General features: G+C 39.3%; 1 protein-coding gene across 1 annotated transcript in view; it reads left to right on the forward strand.

Annotated features, from left to right (window-relative positions):
- ZMPSTE24 (zinc metallopeptidase STE24) overlaps positions 1-17096 on the forward strand; it is a 42090-nt gene that overhangs the window by 10629 nt on the left and 14365 nt on the right. Inside the window, exons 3-7 of the mRNA XM_044237923.1 lie at positions 603-689; positions 3590-3706; positions 4680-4832; positions 6118-6259; positions 11743-11927. Coding sequence (XP_044093858.1) covers positions 603-689; positions 3590-3706; positions 4680-4832; positions 6118-6259; positions 11743-11927 — 684 coding nt within the window. The remainder of the gene's footprint in view (positions 1-602; positions 690-3589; positions 3707-4679; positions 4833-6117; positions 6260-11742; positions 11928-17096) is intronic.

The following is a 17096-nucleotide window of genomic DNA, read 5'->3' on the forward strand; positions in this document are numbered from 1 at the left end:
TTGGTTTCGTGTCTGACTGTTGGTTTTGGCTCAGGTCATGATCTCAGGATCATGAGGTCCGGCTCCATGCTCAGTGGGGAGTCTGCTTGAGATTCTTTCTCTTCCTCTGCACCCCACCTCTGACACACTCATGCTCTCTCGCTCAAATAAATAAATAAATCTTATTTTTTTTTCCAAAGATTTTATTTATTTATTTGACACAGAAAGAGAGAGAGAGACTGTGAGAGAAGGAATACAAGCGGGGCAGAGGGAGAGGGAGAAGCAGGCTCCCCACTGAGCAGGGAGCTAGACTTGGAGCTTGATCCCAGAACCCTGAGATCATGACCTGAGCCGAAGGCAGATGTTTAATGACTCAGCCACCTAGATGCCCCTATAAATAAGTCTTAAAAAAAATAAAATGTACAGGCAAAAATCATTACAGGTCTAAACCTAGTATCTCTGTTGGTTTGTATTCATCTAAATGCATAGTTTATCCTAAATAAGACAGATCTCTTTTTTTTTCTGTAGAGATAATTATTTTGTCCTTATTTTCTTTATAAAATGCTCTCATCTCATAGTTTCTATTCTGTTCAAATGTAACCAAAGTATGTCTTGTTTTATAGCTTATTCTTCTTTTTGGAGGAATTCCTTATCTCTGGAGACTTTCTGGACGGTTCTGTGGCTATGCTGGCTTTGGACCAGAATATGAGGTATGTGATTCATTAGCATGTATTTTTTTAGAGTCTTTTTGCTTGGCCAGCTTTATGTGAAAGTTAATTTTTTGGCTCTGACTTTAGGCTTGCTTCTCTGTTTGTATAGTCCGTGTCCACACATAACTCTGTTAGGATAATGCTGCTTATTGTAGCAAACTCCAGAATTCCAGTGGCTTATCACAATAGTTTATTTCTCAATCACATAATAGCTTAGTGTATTTTTTGGTCAGCAGGTGACATTCTTCTACGTGGGAAGCCAGGGACCTGGTCTCTTTTCATCTTACAGCCCTGCAGTCCCTTGAGTGCCCTACAGTTCTCTGCATCCGTCAGGCAGCTGGAATGAGGGGGTGGGGAAAGAACATCCTTTTCCTAACTCCCTTATCTCTGAAGTTTCCTTTGCATTCACGTTTTGTTGGCGAACCAGTGATTTAGTCTCAGATGGAAGGGAACTGGGAAATGGTGGTCCCCGGTTAGGTAGCCATTTCTCAGGGACAACTCCTTGCAGTGAAAGGAGAAGCCTGAATTTTGTTGAACCCGCTAAGCAGATACTCTGTACCATAATCACTTAGAGATAACTTCATACAAGGACAGAGAGTGTAACTTCAGAAACTCCATGGAGCTGGTTGAGGTGACTACCCAGTCTTACAGAAGCTCCATTTACCGGGCAAAGCATTAAGTGTGAGACTCCCCACCCATGGTGGATGATAGGACATTGTCTCCCGACTTTTTCTTGGAAATTGCCAAGTCTCTTCCCTCTTTCCTGATTATTTACTTTAAACAATGGCTCTTTTCTACATGTATAAGGTATCTTGGGTTTAATTCAACTCATCCTGTGTCCTGTTTCCATATACCTTTTTCTTTTTTTTTTTTTTAAGATTTTTAATTTATTTATTTGACAGAGAGAGATCACAAATAGGCAGAGAGGCAAGCAGAGAGAGAGAGGAGAAAGCAGGCTCCCTGCTGAGCAGAGAGCCCGATGCGGGACTCAATCCCAGGACCCTGAGATCATGACCCGAGCCGAAGGCAGCGGCTTAACTCACTGAGCCACCCAGGCGCCCCATCCATATACCTTTTTCTAAAGCAGCCAGATCCTTTGAAGTCCTCTTCTTCCTGGGATATCTCTGTATCTTCATTGACTCTTGTCCTGGTCTGTTCTATGTGGCATTGTGGTTTACTTACATATTCTCTGCCCTGTTTCAGAAATTTGTAAACATTTTATTTTTTTAAAGTAATCTCTACCCCCAGTGTGGGACTTGTACTCACAACCCTGAGATCAGGAGTCAGATGCTCTACTGATAGAGCCAGCCAGGCACCCCATTGTTTCAGAAATTATTTAAGGTGGTTTCATGTAAACATCATGACTGACTCCTTATGCATTTCTCTTCTTAAATGTCTCTTTCTCAGAGAGACCCTCCCTGGCCACTCCATCTAGAGTAACAATTCTGCTGTCGCTCTTCAGTGACACACATCACGTTATTTTCTATATAAAAGTACTTAACACTCTCTGCAGTTACTTTATTTTTTATTTATACGTAAATGCCTTGTTTATTTATTTTTTATTAAGAATTTTAAGCTCTAAGGGGACAGAGACCCTATATATTTTCTTTACTGCTGTGTCACCAGTGCCTTCAAAAAGTTTGATACCAGATATTTAACTTTTTTGAATTCATGAAGAATGAATGCACAGACACATGTATAAAGTGTTCACTGTAGTATTAGAATGACTGCTGTCATGGAAGTAGCCTAAGTGTCCACTTACGCAATGGAATACTCTAGAGCTGTTAATAAGGAAGAAATAACTATATATTGATATGGAAAATTTTTATGAAATGTTATGTGAGAAAACAAGTATTCATAAAGCCATAATGATTGCATTTTTGGGGGATGGAATTCTGATTCAGTAGTTTTGAGGAAGGTCCTAGAATCTCTTTTTTAATTTTTTCCCCCATTTCCTGTTTGGGAGCAGTGCTGAAATGAACCACCCTGCATGTTATAGCCAGACAAATCTTCCTTTCTCATCCCCTCTCCCTTCTTCCTCTGATTAGAAACTTACATTGGCTGCATCTTTGTTACCAAATCAAATGTGTTTTGGTGGTGTGTAGTACACTTACATTTACCTTAAAAGAATTCCATTTTACACCATCTGGTGAGAGGGAGAGCGCAAGGATTCTATTTACCTCATCCCTCTTTCTCCCTCCCCCAGCTCCCTTCATACTAAGTATCCCATTTCCTCTACTATCCTAGGAAAAGTTTGGAAAGAGAAATGAGGCAGTTCTTGGCTTTTGATTTCCTGAGGATCTATCGTGAAGGCACTTGAAGTAGTTCTTGACGGTAATTTTCTCTATTGGTCTTTGGCTTCTTGTGAAAACTTTAGGACACCCCACCCCACCTGCCCCAGTCCAGCTTTTTTTTGATGCTCTGGGATAAATTTTTCTGCCTTATCCAGGCCTTGTCCCAAAGCCTGTCATCGTGTCCTCTTCCTCTTATAATAGAGTGCTTATTTTGCAAATTGGAACACATTTCTTCTCCTTTCCTTGTCTCTCCTGTCCCATTAATTTACTTCTTTCTTCACAGTGGCATCCTGAGTCTTCTTAGCCTAGTAAGCCTTGCTTGAATTCACCAGTGTATGTGATTGTCTCTCATTTTTTAGTTCTTTGTCTCTGTAGCTTTAGGTAACTTTCACATAGTGCCTATATAACAAAAGAGACATTGTTTTATTGCTTCCTTCTCTCGCAAGTCAACTTGGAGAGTAGAGATGATGTTGTCAGACCTTGTATTACCCACAGAATCAAGCACATGGCTTGAGATGTATTTTTCATTTGTTCACTAATTATTCATTTGAAGAATGAATTAGTATTACACTATAAAAAGTGCCATTTATTTCTTCCTGTGTTTAGATCACTCAGTCCTTGGTGTTTCTCCTGTTGGCTACACTTTTCAGTGCATTGACTGGTTTGCCATGGAGTCTTTATAATACCTTTGTGATAGAAGAAAAACATGGTTTCAATCAGCAGGTAAACTAGAGAACACATATGTTCTCTTTTAAACGTAAAGACTTTTTGTGCATTTTTCCCTCTCCTAGTAATAATTGAAGCATAATTTGCTATTTTATTTTTTAAGGATTTATTTATTTATTTGAGAGAGCAGGGGGAGGGGCAGAGGAAGAGGGAGAGAGAGAGAATCCCAAGCAGACCCATCACTGAGTGCAGATTCCGACTTGGGACTCCATCCCATGACCCTGAGATTATAACCTGAGCTGAAATCAAGAGCAACCCGGGTGCCCCCATAATTTGCTATTTGGAGCAAGAATTAACTGAGGGAAAAGAAACTGCAAATATGGTAAAGATGATAGCTTGAAGTCTTGCCCTAAGCTCTTCTAGTACTAAAGTCTAGTGTTTTTCTGCTAATGTTGAAATGGTGTATTTTGAACTATAAAATGCCAGACACTTCCTTTTTTTTTTTAACATCTTAATTTTATTATTTTTTTTAAGTGTTCCAAGATCACTGTTTATTCACCACACCCAGTGCTCCATGCAATACGTGCCCTCCTTAATACCCAACACCAGGCTCACCCATTCCCCTCTCCTTCTCCCCTCCAAAACCCAACTCTGACAGACATTTACTTATGGTCTTAGGCTACCCCTAGTGTCATATTATATAGACTCACTACCTTTTAACTTTTATTTATTTATTTAAAAAGATTTTATTTATTTATTTATTTGACAGAGAGAAATCACAAGTAGACGGAGAGGCAGGCAGAGAGAGAGAGAGGGAAGCAGGCTCCCTGCTGAGCAGAGAGCCTGATGCGGGACTCGATCCCAGGACCCTGAGATCATGACCTGAGCCGAAGGCAGCGGCCTAACCCACTGAGCCACCCAGGCGCCCCACCTTTTAACTTTTAAAATTGCTTTAATAATGTATCCTTTGCATACACTTTATTTTTCAGGTTTTCTTTTCTCAGTTTCTTGTGATCTTTTCTTTTTTCAGACTTTGGGATTCTTCATGAAAGATGCAGTCAAGAAATTTATTGTGACTCAGTGCATTTTATTGCCTGTGTCTTCACTTCTACTTTACATTATTAAAATTGGGGGCGACTATTTTTTTATATATGCCTGGCTATTCACATTAGTTGTTTCTCTGGTGAGTAAAATCTTTGTTTTGTTTTCTTTTATAAAATTTCCTTGGTGAGATAATGCTGATTTAATCTTCATTAGCATGTGAACAGTTCTTAGGAAGCAAATGAAATATAAATAAGTGGTCATATAAATTTCCCTCTTGGTTTCTGCTTTTGGGTATAGAACTAGGAGAGCTGACTCTGACCGTAGATTTTCTTCTTCTTATGCTGACTCAGATCCTAGAAGCTGGTTATTAGTTATTGTTAATGGTCCAGTTGTCAGGCAGTTTTGGGCTGTGCATTTGTGAGTTGTCACTAGAATGGATGACTGAGTTTGATCATGTAATGACTCTTTACTGAGTTCCCCTGCCTAAACACTGTGGATGTTCTGAAGAGACCAGATTTAAGAGGGATGAGAAAAAGAAACTATAAACTTACCTGATTTTTTTCTGCCTTCTTGCCCCTGCCTTTCCTCTCCTCCTTTCTCTCTTCTTTACCCCTTTTTCTCTGTTCCCTTCTCCCTTCCTCCTCCCTTCCTTTCTCTCTTTTCTCTCCTTCCCTCTCTCCCTTGTTGCCTCACTCCCCATCTTCCCTTCCTCACATCTTTGCTTCTTCTCTCTACCATATTGTAAACCACTTCACAACACACACTACGACACAATGAAAATGGTCTGTTCACAGCCTCCAGAAAATAGCATCTGTTAGCTCTTCAGCTCCTGATGATGGGGTTTACTTTAGTCTGAATTGCCGTGATACTCACTGCTTCACTTTCCACTGGTGGGATTGAGCTCTGAAAACAGGTGCTAGTTGGATTTATACACATCTGTGTATGGCAAATGAAGTAAGAGGAAAGAGAACAGAAGAAATGCTTAAGGAAGTGCTGCTTCAAACACAATGGATAGTTGTGCACTGCAGGTAATTAATTTTAGCAGATCAACCAAATAACAGCACACAGTCAAGCTCTAGTAATTATTTTCTAGCAAAGACTGCAGGTCTCTCATGATTACTCTCAAAGGCAGAATTCTAAGTTAGATAGGCTTATGAAGTGTCAGAAATTCCCAAGATAGTTTTGAATGGACCATTTGACTTTTGAGCTATTACCACATAGAGACTACTCATTTTGATTTGATTTAACAAACATATTTTGAGCACTTGCTATCTGGTATTATTTGGGGCTGGGAATACCAGAGCAAATAAGAAAAGATCTATGTTCTCAAGGCTGGATCACACAGTTGTTTTAATATAATCTATATAAATAGCAGTTTTTCTTTAAGAACATATTCATAGGTTGTTCTGACATTTATTTTTCAGGTGCTTGTCACAATTTATGCTGATTATATTGCCCCTTTATTTGACAAATTCACACCTCTGCCTGAGGGAAAGCTTAAACAAGAAATTGAAGTAATGGCAAAGAGTATTGACTTCCCTTTGACTAAGGTGTATGTTGTTGAAGGTAAGGCTACCCGGGGGTAAGGAAGTTTTATTCAAGTGATTTGATTTGTTAGGGTTTTATATTGGGGCTTTAAAAAGCCAGATTTCTAGGAATTGGTGGCATACTTCAGGGATAGAAATTGGTAGCCTAGTATCAATCCTGCTGTTGCCTACAGCTGTGTTTGGTTGGCTTTACAGTGTTGTTTGGCTAAGGCCTTCTTCACTCCTTCTTATATCTTGTATATTGGACTGATTTATGAACTTAACGTTACCTGCCTGGCTCCCTCAGGTAATTGAGCTGGACTTTTGCATAGTCAAGTTCCATTTAGCACTAGTTTGGGGACTCATAAAGAAAACCAATGTTACTGGCTTTGTCTCATCCAACAAAGCTTTCAGTGTTCTGGAGGCGTCTGATTTCACTTGCACATTACCAAAAATGTAGTACCATTGGACTTCAGATCAGTTATTTTCTGCTTTTATGATAATTGCTTTTGAGAGTTAAGCTATATATTAGCTTACATAAGACTACTAAAGTCTCAAGCCCAAAAAGATGTAGAGTAAAACTGTTGTATGATACCATGACTGTCAGAATCCATAAATTAAAATCCATGTAAATGCGTGAGACTGGTTCTGCCTCTGCCACTTAGCACCTGTGGGATCTTTAATGAATCCCTTCACCCTCCAGGTTTCAGTTTTGCTTCCCCTAACCCATGGTTTGGCAAACATTTTCTGTAAAGGTCTAGTCAATAAATACTTTAGACTTTGTGGGCCACATGATCTGTCTCTGTCACAACTGTTCAACCCTTCCTTTAGAGTACAGAAGCAGTCACAGATAATACATAAACAAATGAGTATGGCTGTGTTCTAATAAAACTTCATTTATAAAAATAAGTGGCAGAGTAGATTTGGCCTGCAAACAATAGTTTGTCCATCCCCTCTCTAAACTAAAACAACAACAACAACAACAACAACAAAAAAAAAAACATCACCAGAGAAACAGCTGTATTGGATGAAGGAGTAGAAACTGAGAAGTAATCATGGGATTGGGGAGAATAGAGATGGCCACAATGGGAAAGAATGAATAATTAACTGTGACTAGAAGAGTATAGAAGTCTCAGACATCTAGTGGTTCTGAGGTAACAGCCCAGCTAATGGCACAGTTGGGACATATCTGGCAGAAATGGTAGAATGACAATTCCTACTATTTTTTAGGCCCTGAGGTCACTGCTTTTAGTTAATAGTAAACTAGAAGTGTATCAATCAGTACAGTAGGACTGTCTTTTAGGGACTTTTACTGATGGGGCAACCTAAGTTGCTTATCACTTAAGGGATAATCAGATAATATGAAATGACAGCTAATGATATCACAATAGAGCTAATTGATAAGATGTGTAATATATACTGTCAGTGCCATGTGGTTTTAGATGAAATAGGGAAAGCTTTATGGAGAATTATAACATGAGCTGGTACTTTATGGAATATCAGGATTTAGCCTTTTATTCACCGCTCCCTGACCATCTTTCGGGGCCAGCCCACACTTAAGGCAGGAAGACAAAAAAGCCACTGGAGTTGATCTTTGTGCTCCAAATCAATATGAAGAGTGGAAAGTATGTGCTGTGGTGCAAGCAGACTCTGATAATGATCAGACATGGCAAAGTGAAACCGCCAGCCTTGAGGAAACCTCACATAGAATATTATGCCATATTGGTCAGAACTGGTGTCCATCACTACAGTGGCAGTAGTACTACTGAATTGGGCTTGGAAAATGGGAAGTACCGTGGAGTATGCACCCTGCTTGTCATTGCTCTAAGTGATTCTCATATCATTAGAAGCATGCCAGGACAGACTGGTGAAAAGTGAGTCATACAAGGCTTTTTCTTTAGTAAAACTGGCCAGAGCTCGTTTTTTCTTAAAAAAAAAAAAATCGAGTAGTTGGAAGGTAGCATTTCAGAGGTGAGGCTGTGGGGTCAATAGGCTTTTATCCTGGTTTTATCACAAGTTACCTGTTGTGACTTTGGCAGCTTACCTTTGCTAAACATAAGTTTACTGGTCTGTAATGTAATTTTTAAAATAATAGTAATAATGCTTAGAAATATTTTGAATGATTAAGTGTTATTACTAACAACATACATTATGGATCTGTAAGTTGATAGGGATATTGTCGTGAAAAACCAACATTGTGTTCTAAAAAATTATCAGATAGCAAGTGTTGTGCAGAGAATGAAACTAGTGTGATGTGATCAAGGATGACTGAGTAGATAGATACTTTAGATTGGGTCATCAGGCAAGAGCTCTCTGAACAAATGAATTTGAGCTGACGCCTAAAGGAAGAAGCCATCCATGCTGATATCAGTGGGAAGACCTTCTAGAGCTTTGTGTCTGCAGGAAACAAAAGAAAGCCCAGTGTGGCTACAGCACAGCAGGAGGGTGTGAGGACGCGAAGTGTGAGACACAGGCAGGAGTCAGACCACATAGGCCTTGGTGAATCAGGAGAAGAGCTTGGGTCTTATTGTAAGTTTGGGGGCGGGGGGGCGAGGAGCCATTGAAGGTTTTAGTGACATGGTCTGGTTTATAGTTTTTAAATACTGTGGGTTGCTCTCTGGAGAAGAGATTGTAGTGGGAGGGCAAGAGTGGCAGCCGATGAGCTGTTCGGAGGCTGTGGCCGTGGTCAGGGCAGAGATCAGGCGGCTTAGATTGGGATATTACAGTAGTAATCTATGCAGAGAAGTAGATGCACTGGGGATCTGGTTCAGAGGGAGAGTTGAAGAAATTTACTCACAGATTACCTGTGAAGGAATTGGGGAAACAGAGGCATTAAGGGTAATGACCTAGATTTTTGACCTGAGCAGCTGGACAAATGGTGGTTTACAGAGATGGGAAGACTGAGTGAAGAGCAGGTATGGGGTGGGAGGATTAAGTTCTGTTAGATGTTGAGGTATCTGTTGAATACTGTATTAGAGTTCCTCAAGCAGTGGTTAGCTCCGAGTAAGCAGTGAGCCAACTATGGCTGATCGAAGCAGGAAGATTTCTTATCGAGACAATCTTTGATAGCTCACAAAATCATCAGGAAGGTTAAGTTTACAAGCTTGGAAAGTGGGCTATTCCCAGGGAGAGGAGGAGCTCAGAATCTCACTGTAGAACCAGTCTGCTGATAACCCTGCTGTTGCCTCCTGCTGTCGAAATTGGCAGTGTGCTCTCTTTAACATCCTCCCACTAGCACCCATGGCATTAATTTCTCACTGCCCTGCTTCTTTGCGTAATTAGCTCAATCTTCAGAGTCCCCAGTGGGTGCATGTATCTGATTGACTGAGCCAGCGCGTGGGCCAGGTGCCAGGAGTCTCCCACAACACTTACATGGTGAGAAAGGCTCTGAACACTGAAAGGAGAATTCGACACTGGGCAGGGGAAAAGCACACACACAGGCATACACACACAGGAATATAAACAACAAATCTGCATTACAGACATCCCTGTGGAGATGTAGGGAAGGCAGATAGGCAGCTGGATATATGAACCTGGAGTTCTAGGGAGAGGTTAGGGCCAGAATATTGATAGGAAAGCATCTGACACAGATGCTGTTTAATGCCATGGTTGGGGGCATTTAGAGAAGAGAAGGGGCTTCAGGTTGGAGTCAGCAGGAAAGGAAGAGCCAGTAATGGAGGCTGAGGAGGAGAGACCATGGAGGTAAGAAGTCCAGGAGAAAGTGGTATTTCTTTTGAGATAGGAGAAGAAAGTCTTTTGAGGCGGGAGCGGTCAGCTGTGTCAAGTGCTGCTGAGAGGTGAAGGTAAGACATCATTAAACAGAAAGACACAGATGGCAATGCCTTACATTGGTTTTCAGAGTTCTTAAGTATATTACTTCAAGTGGCCTCATCAACCCGTTCTGTAAACCTGCTCATTGAATATATATTATATGCCAGCACAGTGATACAAAATGCTTATGGTCTAGGGCAGGGACTCCTATAAGCTTTAGTGACTGTAAGTTTGTTCAAAGACAGAGTCTTGGGCTCCATTCCCAGGTGTTTTAGTATCTACTTTTAACAAGTGCCCCTAGATGATTCTGGTATAAGTATTCCTTGGGCTACACTTTGAGAAATTTGGACCAGTGGGAGATATTAAGACATTAACTTTATTTTGTTTATAAGTATACAGTTTGCCTGTTTCCATAAATAACTTAAGGCCGCTTTTAAGAAATACTTGTACTTAAAAATTAGAATCGGAGAAGACAGAAATGAGAGAGAACTGTAAGACCTCTGACTGATACATGATACTCCAGATACTGAGGTCCTATACCACTGTCAGAATTGGACCACATGTTTGGCTCTTCTAGGCAATGAAACCAAAAAATGAGATAGTAATAAAATAAATAAGCTACTACTTATTAAAGCCTTCCTAAATTCTAAACATACTTCAAGCATACTGCTATATATGTAGAATATACTGTATCTTAAACCTACTGCTAACCATAATTTATATTAGAAGTATGAGTAGATATAGAATATGTATTTTCTGTGAGATATCTCAAGTTTTCAAGAGAAACAAATGTTTTATCATTTCTTGTTTAAAAAATGTGTATAAGTAATAGTAATAGTTTATGGATCAGGCAGTATATGGATTGATTCGCTTAGAATTTATCATGTAATCTTTAATAGAGCTCAGTCAGGTAGAGATTAGCCTCATGTCATAAACTGGTAAAAAAAGATCAAGGAAGTTAAGGAAGTTTCTTACATTTACACAACTACTACATGGCAGAGCCAAGATTTGAACCCAAAGTCTGCTCTTAACCACACAGGTCCCTGCACAGTGTAGAACATTTAGAAAATAAAGAAAAATATAAAAAAGCAAATTAAAAAATTAACCATAGTTCAGCTCTCGTTAGCCATATACTGTTAGGTATGTTTTTTTCCCCAGTCTTTTTAAAAATAGCTTTAACTTTTTCTGATAAAGAAGTAAGTATACTTATTTTAAAAAGCCTTGAAAAGTATAAAGGAGGGAACAAAATCCATAGTTATAGAAGCCAGTGGTAAACACTTTAGTATTTTGAAATGTCTTTATAGGCCTGTTCTATGCTTTTCTATTTACATATACTTTTTTTCCATGACAATAATAAAACTACATATATATATGTTTTATATCCTCCACAGTATATTGGTGAGCTTTTTCCTGTCTTGTTAAGATTCTTCAGAAGTATTGCTTTTTTTCTGGCTGGTTAAAATTCCATTTCATAGCTCTACCATAATTTAATCATTCCACTACTATTGGATATTTAGACTTATTTACTTAATGCTATAAAGCTACGACAAGCACAAGTATTTGTTGGCAAAACTTTAGGGAAGCAGACGCTCTCCACTGCAGGTGGTGATTTATGTTGATAACAGTTTTCTTCAGGTATTAAACAGTTTGAAAATGTTAATGTCCTTTCCGGTAATGCAATTTCTAGGAGTCTCTCCAAAGAACCCCAAACTTTTTAATTATTTTCCATGCTTTGAACTGTCTTTTCCTTAGGATCTAAACGCTCTTCCCACAGCAATGCTTATTTTTATGGCTTCTTCAAGAACAAGCGAATAGTTTTGTTTGACACTCTACTAGAAGAGTATTCTGTACTAAACAAAGACATCCTGGAGGAGTCTGGCATGGAACCCCGCAAAGATGGAGAAGGGGACAGTGAAGAAATAAAAGCTAAAGTTAAAGTGAGTTCTTCTTTTCCTAAGAGACCCTGGCTTCGTTTTTCTAAACAGTTCCTATGACAACTCAAAATAACATCAGTTTCTTTGTAGTGAGCGGTAAATTCAAGGAGACTGTCAGATAAGAATCCCATAGCCCCTTTATAATTCTGGTATTTGGGAGAGATTATCACTATTATTATATGCTAACTACCTTGCAAGCTTTTGCAGAACATACACATGAAACTTGGAAGCAGAAGATAGGAAAATTCTTATGACTATAAGCTATCTTTAAAACAGGGACATCATATATATTCCTTATATATTTATGTTCAGAGAATTCTCCCAGGCAGGATAAAGAGAAGATAAACATCTGATTTTTAGCTCATTGAGACACGCTAATGATAGGCTTCGGCACTGGAGAGACTTGGATTTGAATCCTGGTTCTGTCATTTAGTAGCTGTGTGTCCTTGGGTACACTGTACAGTGTGTGGTCAGTTTTCTTTTGTTTGTTTGACAAATATTTATGAAACACATTTTGTGCTGAGACACTTTGCCTGGCACTGGAAGTGTAAGAATAAGAGGGAAGAGGGAAACTTCGCTCTCGAGGAGCTTATGGTCTAAAGAGAAGAAGCCCAGTACAATATGATAATTGTAACAGTGAAGCTGTGTATCCCGGATGCAGTGGGAGCCCAAGAGAAGACTTCTTTTTTTTTTCTTGAGAAGACATTTCTTAAATCTGACAAGTCTCAGAAACTTTTTCTGAATTCTTTCCTGGATGAGTTGAGCCGAGGCTGATAAGCAAGATCTCAAGTATCAAGACTAAATGGGGGAGAAAGGATAGTGATAAGAAACAACCCAGATTTAATCAGAGACAGCTGCCAGTATTTGTATATGTATGGGAATGTGCTATTGGCTTTGGTGTCATTCAGAGATGATTTTGAGTTTATGTAACTCTGGGCAAGTAAGTTAAGCTCTGTTCTGGGATTTCTTTTTTTAAACAATTTTACTTTTTAAAGATTTTTATTTATTTATTTGACAGAGAGAGATCACAAGTAGGCAGAGAGGCAGGCAGAGAGAGAGAGAGGAGAAAGCAGGCTCCCTGCTGAGCAGAGAGCCCCATGCGGGCTCGATCCCAGGGCCCTGGGATCATGAGCTAAGCCGAAGGCAGAGGTTTTAACCCACTGAGCCACCCAGGTGCCCCTGGATTTCTTAACTAAAGGGTGGTACTAGCAGGGTTTCTCACCTTGGCACTATTGACATTTTGGGCCAGGTAATTTTTGTTGTGGGAGGGTATCTTGTGTATCATAGGGATGTATAGCAGTATCCCTGGTCTTTCCCCACTACATGCCAGTATCAACCTTCCCTACCCCCGACAATTGTTAAACCAAAAATATCTCCGGACATTGCCAGATGGCCCTGGTGGGGGATAGGGTAGGGTTTGTGGGGGCAAGTTCATTCCTGGTTGAAAAATACTGGGCTATAGATGCTGGCCTTTTAGGGTTGGGAGGTAAATGAAACAGTATAGGGGAAATACCTTGTACTCCATTTTATACATTTTAACTACCAGAAAATAATTATTGTTTTTTGAACATCCATCTTGATGCTAAAAAAGATAGTCAAGTAAAGTGCCTAGCCTATCATAAATATGTACAGGAGGCAAGAGTCTGTGAAGGGATTAAGCATTGGGAGAGGGCTAACTGCTTTGATTTTGCTTGTTTTTGAAGTGGGGTTATCCTGCCAGTTAGTATGATGGAATAAAAGTCACTTTGGTCTGAATAAGCATCCGGATTTTAAGCTAAGAAGAGATCTTAAGGTCATCTTATCAGTAGGAAAACTAAAGTCCAGAAAGGGTAACCCAGAGGCAGCACGGCAGAATCATTTAAGTTGAGCAAGTCAGGCTACTTAAGATGTAACCACATTCAGGGGTGTGGGAATGGAGGCAGATAACATCATAGGCAAACAATGACATTAGGTAGTGGTCCATTCCAAACAATGTAATGAAATTACTGACCTTTAGTATCTAGGGGAACATTATTCTTTGGCTTAAATCCTACAAAAGACTAGATAGTCTTTAGAAGTGTGTTGAGTGGAGTTTGAGTTATTTTGCTGACTTGAAAAGCCTGCTTAATTTCATTGATAACTTCAAATTTTTAGCATCTAGGTATAGGTAACATAACAAAGATACATTAGACATAGTCCTGCCCTGAAGAACCTGTAGTAGAGGAGACTAGCCATGAATACAAATAGCCCGTAAATGAAAGCAGGGTGTGGGAACAGTGGCTGCAATTAGGTGGCCTTTAGAAGTTAAGAAATTACTGAGAATTCTATCAGACAGTTTGCTTAAAAGAGAACATACCTGAATGGGGCTTTTCAGGTTGAAGGTATTGGAATGAATAAAGCTATAGAGATTTAAAACAAAACAAAACAACATGTTAGCTATCCCAAGACTAATAATTATGTGGATTTTTATAGATGGAGATAGAAAGGTAGACTGGGATCAGTTTGTAAAATTCTTCCTGAAGACATCAAGTGGTTTCCAGTGGCCTGGAAGCGTTAGAATGATTTGCGTAGGAGCCAGGCTTGCTTTAGGAAGATTACAATTTAGTGGCAGCATACGGATGAGCAGACTGGAGGCAGGGTGACTTCTAGGGGCCTGTTGCATTAAGGTAACCAAGATAATGAGGGTCACTAGAGTGAGAATCAGAATAAGTGCAAGAGTCATGGTAAAAGATGGATTTAAAGTACCTGGTGATTGCTGTTACGGGGAATGAAGGAGGTCAAAGACTGACTCAATACAAAGAAAGACAAATAGCATATGATTTTGCTCATATGTGGCGTTTAACAAACAAAACAAGCAAGGAGGGAAAAAAAAAAAGGCAAAGCAAGAAGCCAACTCTTAACTATAGAGAACAAACTCATGGTTGTCAGAGGGGAGGTGGGCAGGGGATGGGTGAAATAGGTGATGGGGATTAAGGGACACACTTGTGGTGAGTATTCGGTGTTGTATGGAAGTGTTGAATCACTGCATTGTACACAAACTAACATAACACTGTATGCTAACTATACTGGAATTAAAAAACTTCATAAAAACAACAACAACAAATTTGGCTCAACACTCATTAATTGTAGTGTTTCCGGTGCATGTGCCATACCACTGTTTTAGGTAGCATAACAGTATTTTAAATTTGAAAAGCTGTGTATTTTTTTTTCCAATTTATTTATTTTCAGAAGAAAAGCTGTGTATTTATTAAGGTACATTAGGACAGAGATAGAACTAGCATACAGCGATTTCATGAATATGGCCATTTAGGACAAGGCTAAGTTTTAAAAAAATGAATTGGTTTTAAGAAAGCTATTGAGTAAATAATCACACAGAGAGTACACAGATGTAGCAGAAGTTTAGGAAACAGTGGTTTAGTCACCTGCTACTGAACGCCTACTGTGTACAGCGCAGTGGGGTGGGGGGCTGCAAAGATGGTTTTCAATCTGGATGAGGGAGAGAAAAGGAAGCATTTCTTTCTTTCTTTCTTTCTTTCTTTTTTTTTTTTAAGATTTTATTTATTTATTTATTTGTCAGAGAGAGCACAGGCAGGCAGACTGGCAGGCAGAGGCAGAGGGAGAAGCAGGTTCCCCGCTGAGCAAGGAGCCCCATGTGGGTCTTGATCCCAGGACACTGGGACATGACCTGAGCCGAAGGCAGCTGCTCAACCAACTGAGCCACCCAAGCGTCCCAGCATTTCATTTTTAACAGAAGTCTAAAGAAGGAAAACTAAGTGATCTGAAATCCCTCCTCTCAGAGAGAGCTAGTAACATTTTGGTGAATGGTTCTGTATTGGTTATTAACATTTTAAAAGATGTTGAGGAAACTTAACTCTGGCATTTTATCCTTCTGGAGACAGACAATGTTTGGAACAACGTGTCTCCAAAGTAGATTGAGTAAAAGGGAAAATAAAACTATAGAAAAGCTGCCCTTTTGGGGAAGAAAAGAAGTATGTCCCAGCAAGTACCAGGGTTATGTGTAAGTGTTCCCAGTTAATAAGAGTAATAGAAAGGGCACAGGTCCCAGAGATGTGGGGTCGGGATTTACCCACTACTCACTAGCAAGATGATCTGAAGCAAGACATTTTAAATTTGTCAGCTTCCTTTTCTTCATCTCTAAAATGAAGGTAATACCCCTCCTGCAGTTTGGTGGTATTGGGATCAAACAAGTCAGTGGGTAAATCTTGTGAAAAAGAAAGTGATAGAGAAAAGTAGATGTGTGATAGTTCTCTTTATTCCATTACTTGAAGTTAGTTTGGGAAGTAAAGGAGATCTAATTTTGTCCAAGAATCTATCACAAGGAAGTAAGTCTTCTTTGTGTGGGAAGTGACCCTTGTTTATTAAGCTGTCGTTATTCCAAATCTTTGTGACTCTGTGTACTTTCTAATAGTGTCCTAAAACCAGCTTCATGCTAGGACACAGAGGCCTGTGCTATCTAGCAGAATTCATAGTTCATATCGGGAAGCTGGCAGCTAGTAAAAACAAAGTCCGAGCACCTTGTTACCTTATCTACAGTGAGGCTACTGATAGCTGCCCTACTGTAGTGCAGAATAGTGAGCTGCATGTAAAATGCCTTATACATCCAGTGTCTGCACATAGGCATTACAGAATGGGAGCTATTACCATTATTACTACTATTAAACCAAATAGCCACATTTTTGCTTATTATGAAAGCAATAGAAAAGTTAGAAAACATGAATAATTCAGCTGACCATAAGTATCTTACTATGTATTTCTCATCTTTATAAATTACCATTTTTTTCATCATTCTCCTACTGGATGTATGGATTGTTTCCAGTTTTTGGCTGTTAAAAATATTCTGTGAATATCTTAATCTTATCTTAATATAATATTATGAATATCTTAATGTTATCTTAATAATTCTGTGAATATCTTCATATGTGAATTTTCACTCTTTATTTCCCCCTTAGAATAGATGTCTGTTAATTGGTGCTTAAAATTGGTACTCTTTCTTAACAGCCCTGAAGGTACAGGTACACATGTGTCTCTCTGCCTTTTAAAGAACTAGGTCAGTTTTCTCATTCTTTTCTTTGCCTACCAGATGTGCTGTGACCTAAATTCTAATATTTGAAAAGAAAAGAGATAATAAATGTCAATACTATCTTACAAATCTGTTTATCCTCTTTCTCATGT

The sequence above is a fragment of the Neovison vison genome, chromosome 2, assembly GCF_020171115.1.
Source record: "Neovison vison isolate M4711 chromosome 2, ASM_NN_V1, whole genome shotgun sequence".
Taxonomy (NCBI): domain Eukaryota; kingdom Metazoa; phylum Chordata; class Mammalia; order Carnivora; family Mustelidae; genus Neogale; species Neogale vison.